Source organism: Sander vitreus, chromosome 4 (assembly GCF_031162955.1).
Source record: "Sander vitreus isolate 19-12246 chromosome 4, sanVit1, whole genome shotgun sequence".
Taxonomy (NCBI): Eukaryota; Metazoa; Chordata; class Actinopteri; order Perciformes; family Percidae; genus Sander; species Sander vitreus.
Genome location: NC_135858.1, coordinates 31,854,722 through 31,862,523, shown reverse-complemented (window position 1 = coordinate 31,862,523; position 7,802 = coordinate 31,854,722). Strand labels below are relative to the sequence as shown.

The 7,802-nt window shown below is 38.6% G+C and overlaps 1 protein-coding gene across 1 annotated transcript; it reads right to left on the bottom strand.

Annotated features, from left to right (window-relative positions):
• Positions 1–1,038: 1,038 nt before the first annotated feature.
• Positions 1,039–6,046, bottom strand: LOC144516344 (acidic mammalian chitinase-like). Its single transcript, XM_078247570.1, has 11 exons — positions 6,022–6,046; positions 5,512–5,538; positions 5,216–5,420; positions 4,839–4,895; positions 3,630–3,795; positions 3,426–3,550; positions 3,207–3,330; positions 2,936–3,118; positions 2,692–2,808; positions 2,460–2,592; positions 1,039–1,289 (listed from the first exon to the last, which is right to left on the bottom strand). Exons 1-11 carry the CDS (start codon positions 6,044–6,046, stop codon positions 1,039–1,041), a joined length of 1,413 nt encoding a protein of 470 aa, XP_078103696.1.
• Positions 6,047–7,802: the final 1,756 nt, after the last annotated feature.

Below are 7,802 nucleotides of genomic sequence, written 5' to 3'. Positions count from 1 at the left end.
TTTGTAATGCATGGCTCAAACGTCTCCTGTCTGAGGACAGGAACTATTGTCCTTTTGGTGGCTTAAATATTGTATATAAGGACAGATACACTGGAGGGACGGGAGCGAACACCCTACTTCTCCCGTGAGCACGTAATAAAGGTTTTGATTCATCACACCGAGCAACTGCACTTTTTAAGAGAACAAGAAGGAGAATTTTCTACAACACAATGCACACGCGTTGCTCAGGTAGGCGGTGTGGCCCTGGCGTCAGTGATAAAACCTGTCACACTGTACTGCAGGCTACATGTATTGTTTATTTTTATATTTAGTTTTTGCAAGTTCAACATGGATTATAGGTCAAAAGTTGAATGAACGAGTACTTGTGTCCTTTCGATTTGTTACAGGTTGACACGCTAGCATTCTGCTAATGAATGCTGATTGGTCAGTGAAGGACTGATTACGATTGGAGATCCCGCTTGACGGCATCCAAAGCAGAACCAGAATGTCTTTCTAGCACGTGTATTGACAGGGAGAGCCTAACCTGTCAGCTGTGTTGTCGATGCTTCAAGAGAGCAAAGGAAGCTTGCTGTAATTAATTAGATTACATTTTTTAATCGATTGACAGCCCTAATATTTATATATAGAAATATGTGTTTACACTTGGCAAAATAAAGTTTTAAAAAAGTATTGTTTTGGTATTGGTACAAAAACAAGGATACTTATTCTGTCACCAGTGCTGAAACAATGACACTCAGCTCTGCAGTTAAAATGTGTATTAACATGTAGGTTTGTGGAACAAAGTAAGGAGAAAGTAGAAGATTTATATGAATACACAGATTGAAATGAAAAGCCAGCAGCCAACAATTTGTACCAAAGTACTGCAATGAAATCTGCAATCTATGTTACATATATAAAAAAGACAATACATGGTCTTTATACACCACTAACAATTAATTCATTGAGGTAAATGACACAGTGGATACAAGAGAACTTAAACACTCTGTTTAATGGTTGACTTTTGCATCAGGTGTAATACATAGTGTGTCCACTCATGGCTCAGGGCCAGACACAGCACTTGCAGCTGTCATCAAAGACAGATCCAGTTCCGCATTGGCTGACATGGGTGATGCCACCAGCGCACATGTAGAAGCTGCTCCTGTCATCTGGGTGAGGGTAGAGGCCGTCAGGTTTGCCGTTGCAGAAGCCGGATCCCGGGGCATGGGTGGTGGTAGTGGTGGTGGTGGTTGCAGGGGAGGTGGTGCTAGCACCAGGTTTGGGGGTGGTTGTAGGGGGCAGTGGGGGCAGCACTGAATGGTCGAAGGAAAAGAAAGGGGTTTGAATTAGATAAATAATTATTGGTTATCTATAACTTGACTAAAACTTTAATCCAGACAGCACAGTACATTACTCAATTGCTCAACCCCATAGATGTAGATATTGGGTGAGGGAGGGGGGGGGGATGCAGGGGATATGTCCCCCCCCAATATTTAGAAGAGGTAGATTCCCCTCCCCCTTAGAAAATATGAAAGACAACCCACTCCCCAAAAGAGGTAGAAATTTCATTCAGGGGGCTCAAACCATTTATATATCCTTAGCACCGGTAAATATAGCTTTCCCAACGATTTCAGACCCCCTTATAGTGAACCATACGTCTTAACCTTGCAGAGCATGTCTCTTTTCTTTCTCTCTTTCTTTGTGAAATGAAGCTGCCTTCAAGTGTGGTAGAAAATGTCAAGATCTACAAACAATTGGACGGTAAACGTTAATTGTGTCTACATTGGGGTGTACAAGAACACAACAGGGCCGTGAAAAAGAAAGATGTGATTGCTCAACATTTTCTGGGAGAGGATCCCCAAACACCCCGGTTACAATGTGTCCCCCCCAATTTTGAAACAAAACCTACTCCATTGCCTGTTCTCATTCCCAACGCTAGGTCAGTGGCTCTCAGCGTCAGAGACACTAAATGAGACTTTTTGCATCAGTAAATTACACCAAAGGCCCCGGACCAAGCATCGGTTTTTGACGCACTGGGAGGGAAACTATCTATAACTACTTAAATTTCTCCAATAACTTACTGAAGGTGCCTCATTCCTGAGGCTTACACTAAGATATGCTATTACACGCAAAATACCTGTTTGAACATGCATGTTGGTAATTTTTTATAAGGCAAATGACTATAGTAGTTCAGAATATGACATGTCATTTATGCTTTACAGGCCCTTACTACAGAGATACCTGGTGTCCAACTTAGTAACTTAAATACCTGGTGCCCATTTCAATAAGACTTCACTTTTAAGAATATACCATTAAACATAACAGGAATGTTTAACATGGTAGCCAAAAAGAATTAGTCCTCATAGGATAATAGTAGGGATAATAATTATCAATCTCCAGACCACTAAAGATAGCAGACATTACTATTTGTCTTGTCTTTGTCTGTAAAGGAAAACATCTGCATGAAAATGCTTTGGACTTACCAATATTAAGAAGTTTGTGGAGATGACCCATTAGAGGGTGTTTGCCCTGTCCACAGAATCGCCCTGCAAAGTCATCCAAATCAAGGGCCCAGACAAAGGCACCTCCAAACTTCTGCTCCTGCAGGTAGCGCACCTATTGGGGTGAAAATAAATACAAATTGGTTAAAATACTTTGCATATGCTGTGAATGTGTTATATAAAATAAATGAGAGAGCGCTGACGTGCCACCTACCTTGGTCTCATAGCTCTCCCTGTTGTCAAATCCCACCCACTCGTTGTTCTTGACGGCATAGGGAACTTTCTGGTCGTCAATCCACTGAATGGTAGTGCCCTTCAGGAAGGTGCAGATCTAGACCATAGACATCATCAGGTTTGTGTAGCTTAGCAATGTGTACGTTTCACACAGGCCATTAAATTCCAATGTAATTGAGACAAAACATCATATCGTAATGGCTTTACTTTTATCTGAACTGTACCTCATAATGGGACCAGAATCCAGCTTCACGTGTGAATGGTCCGGCTGATGCAGGGCCACTAGCTGGGGCTCCAACGCCAGTGTCTGATGATGTCAGACGGAAGGTACGACCATAAGAAGCAAATCCCATCCTCAACTTCTCAACTGGGGTGCCTTGGTCTCTCCAGTATTTCATGGCATAGTCCTACAAAGTGAATGGAAGAGGTGAAGTAAAACCTTCTAAAAATGTACCCCTCAAGTTTATTTTTTTTCATTTCCCAATGTTCATTTACAGTGTTAAAGTAGATGAGGTCACCAAAGTCCTTGGAACCACGGAACATTGGGCTGTTATGTCCAGTGAACTGCTCCCAAGTCCCATGGAAGTCATAGGTCATCACATTTATGAATTCCAGGTACCTAGAGATAGGGGAAAAAAAATAAATAGTCATTGATAAACCTTTGTTAAACTCCCAGTTTTCTCTCTCAAGAGGTATTCATGACAGCACACTCACTTGGCAATCTCAGCAATCTCATATCCAGCATCGATGGTTCCCTTTCCAGCAGGCACTGCAGCAGTCAGCATGAGCTGAGGATTGCCAGTGGCCTTGGCCTCAGCTGCGTAGGCTTCAACAAGTTCCTGCAAATATAGACCAAAGAAGAAGTCAACATGATGTTAACCGTGAATTGTAGCTAGAAACCGAGAAATCTGTACCCACCTTGCAGAGCAGAGTGAACCGCTGTTTGTCCTCTGGGGGACTTCCACGAGAACCAGGGTACTCCCAGTCCAGATCCAGACCATCAAATCCATGAGTCCTCAGGAATTTGATAGAAGACTGGATGAACTGCTGTCTGTTGGCTGGAGAGGACACCATGATGGAGAACCTGCAGGGAAGATTGAGTTCTGTTATCTTACTTGGTACGATCAGAAAGTAGGCTAACAGCCTTTGGCCTTTAGCAGCCCTTAGCTTTATGGCAACAACTGACTGAATTTTGATTGGAAATATGTTTTATCATTAATACTTTTATATTTGAACATATGGGCTTTATAACTAGCAAACCACACTATCTGGTTAGCTATCTATTGTTGATTTGTTCTAAACACTCAGTAATGCAAGGATAAACTAGTATTAAGTAGTGTACTGCTGTAAGTCAAAGATCAGATCAGATCAGCTAAATCTGCCTACTGGTCGGTTAGCTATCTATAAAAAAACTATGTACATTTATATAGCCTATATTTTGCCTTCAGTTAAGACTCCATTGGACTTTCAGCATGTTTTAAGAATGTAGTGGTCAGATCATTGGTAACATAACTCCAAGCACTCTGTATTTGTATACAAGCATGTGATCTGGGACGTACACAGACATTTCAGATGGCATGGGCTCAAGTGAAAAAAAGGGCACATTTCATAATTATTTATTTAAATTCTTTTTTTAAACAAAACGTTAAAGATATTAACACAACTCTGGCTGCCTTACCGATTGACTTTAATTCCCACACACTCACAGAATTATTTAATATTCAACAGATTACAAAATTATCAGTTCACACAGGTTCTCTAGGTTTATCACAAGAGCAGGCAACAGCAAAGGAAACTGTCACAATGTTTCAAGTTTCAAGTATATATTTAGAAAAAAGAGGTTTAATTTATTGTTTAATAAAAAATAATTTTACTTATTTGGTGTTATTCTAATAAACTCAAATTAATTAACGCATTTAATTAGTTAACATATATATATATATATATATATATATATATATATATATATATATATATATATATATATATATATATATATACATTTTTTCAAAGCACCCCAAAAAAGGGCACTTTCTCTCGAGGAGGAAAAAGGGCAGTTGTCCAAGCAGCTTTGATGTCTATGTGTGCACTTGCCAGCATGTGATTATGGTCTAAAATGTTACTCACTGTCTTGAACCAAAGTTCCACCCACCAACAGCCAGCAGGGTCTTCAGATGAGGATTTCTGTAAACAACACAGAGGATACATTAAGACTATAAAACATTCTCACCACACTTTGTTCAAGCTTGTAAGTGCTTGTAACAGCTTACTAGAACATTGTATTGTTTAGGTTCAAGTTGTGCATTTACATTTTACAGTAGGGAACATTTCTGGATCTTAAGTCATTGTTTCAGCAAAGTCATCCATTTCAGCAAGCATTACCCTGCTGGAGGCTTCTTATGCAAGGCACTGAACGTATGCGAGCTCCAGAGGTACTGCAGCCCAGCCTGACCTCTGACCTCTCCTGTATGTGATACAAGGTTCTCTCAACTCTGGCCACTTACTTGTTCTTTAGGGCATTAAAAGACTTGTAAAGGACATCATCATTCCACTCGTAGGTAACCAGCTCATTGTTATGGTTGATGATGGAAAAGGCGTAGATCAGGGTGGTGCACAGGAAGGGGTCCACATCTTGTGGCAAGTACTTTCCCTCACCAGGTCTGTACTGGGACCAGTTGGTGAAGTAACAGACCAACTGTGTGGCAGATCCTGTGTTGGAGTAAAGGAACATTACATTAATTTCAGTCATTGTATACAAGTTAAAATCAAAATTAAATGATCAACAAGTATTACGACTTACCCAGCTGGCATATCATCAGACATAAGCCTAATGAATATAGAAAAGAAACAGTTAGACAAATAAAAGAACATTTTGAAATCTATTATTATTATGAGTTATATTTCTGTATTTTTCTATATGCTTATATCTGTGTGTAAGTGTGGTCTAGACCTACTCTGTCTGTAAAGTGTCCCAAGATAACTCATGTTATGATTTGACACTCTAAATACAATTCAAAAATATGAATTGAATTAAGTTAAAAATATATTCTATTTATATAGCCCAATTTCACAAGTCACAAATTTGCCTCAAGGGCTTTTACAGTTTGTCAAGCATACGACACCCTCTGTCCTTAGAATCTCGAGCTAGAAAAGGAAAAACACGGCAAAAAACTCTTTCATGGGAAAAAATGGAAGAAACATCAGGAAGAGCACCAGACGGAGGGATCTGTTTCGAAGGACAGACATGCAATTGATGTTGTGTGTTAGTGAAGATTAATATGTAAATACAGCACCAACTGAAGATAAATACCTGCTAGAATAGTGAGTCTCGTCATCTTGAATTCACTTCTCACAACTTCACTTGATTACTACAAGACAAAAAGTGACCCAGGGTCTATGATTGAAACAACAAAAGTAAGCGACCATTCTCAAGATCAACCCATTTAAAAATGATAACTTAGAGGCATTGTGTTCCCTTGTGAACTCACCTTGGGACTTGATGAGAGACGAGAAAACGACAGCAGAGTTTGGCCTTTTATATAGGGGATTTTGCATAGAGAAAAGAGGTGGTGGAGCAGCCTTTGATAAATGGAGGCAATAAATGTCATGATTATTAGAAGATGTTTGATAAGATGCTGCAAAGTCTGAAGACAATAATTTACTCTGTGCAGCACTCCGCACGCAACACATAAATGGGTTGTAATTGAGGTCAATATAGATCTCACTCATTATCGTTGAGCCAACATGACCTGTGGAGCATGGTCCTGATATTTCACCTTCGTTTTCGATTAGCGTTTTCTTGTTACTCTTGTCAAGATAACATGACTATAGGTTGAAATATGACTTAAAATTGATTAATAAATCACTCAATCATCCTTCAATCGACAAAAAAATATTGTATACATAAATGTATATTGTAGTTCAATTAAATGTACTTTATTTATTTTAAGTTTTTAAAACACTCACTCTAAAATTCAACATTTTGCACTGAATAAATCATTTTAAGGTATAAAATTCACAATCAGTGTAAAGTGCATATAGTCTCCTTTAAATACTCGTGATGAACTTAAAATAAAAAATATTCACCATGTGAATATATTTTGACTGACTACACAATATTTACCAAAAAAGATGCGCATAAACAGAGATGCGTTATGAAAGAGGTCAGTACAGCTTCAGATTAACAGCTTTGATTATGTTATCTCTTTCATTCATTGAACACTGGCCATGATCATTGACCAGCGAGACTTTATACAGCCAGCAGCTTATTTTTCCACTCCACAGGAATCAGCAGCTGACTTGGAGATAAGTGTGGAGCTGGCTAGGTCATTCTGGGTGCTGTGGTAGTCACAAATGAAGAAGAAGAAAACAAACACAAGAGGTAGACACAACAACATCTGCATAAGACAATTTTACATTTAGACCACACTCTAACTCACTATCATTTACAAAGACCCAAGAGCAAGCAATTAGTGCACAATGAGTAAAAGCAGCAGCCAGTGACAAACTAGTAACTATTTAAATTATTGTAACCTAGTGAAATAAAATATACAATATGACCACAATATTAAAATGTTTTAGACTATGTTTTGATGAATTAAACAATAATAATCAAATGAGAAATGTGTTTTTGTGTTTGATAATATAAGTGCACCGACATTTTGTTACTTACTAATTTACAAATTTGACAAATTACTTTTAAGTATACCCCATTATTATTTAGCCTATTAATTTAATAATTAGTTTTTCTATGAATAGGTCCACATTGTTTATCACACCTTTGACACCACACACAGTTCTACCGGTAGTGTCCTGTTTCAAACAGTCTATGGTAGTGATAACATGCAAAGACCAGGGAAGAACTAGACTGCAAGCTAGTAAAGATGGATCTAAATGCTGGATTTAAATTACTTACATAATCAGCTTTAAAAATGTTGTATGAGGAAGGAAATGTATTTAAAACATTTGCTAGAGCTGAAGGATCAACGCAGTCTCATGAACGGGTTTCTTTGATATTGTACAAGAACATTTGTACACCAATTCGTATGATTTGGTCTGGTCTGGTGGCTGGTCACATGAAACAACTGGTCA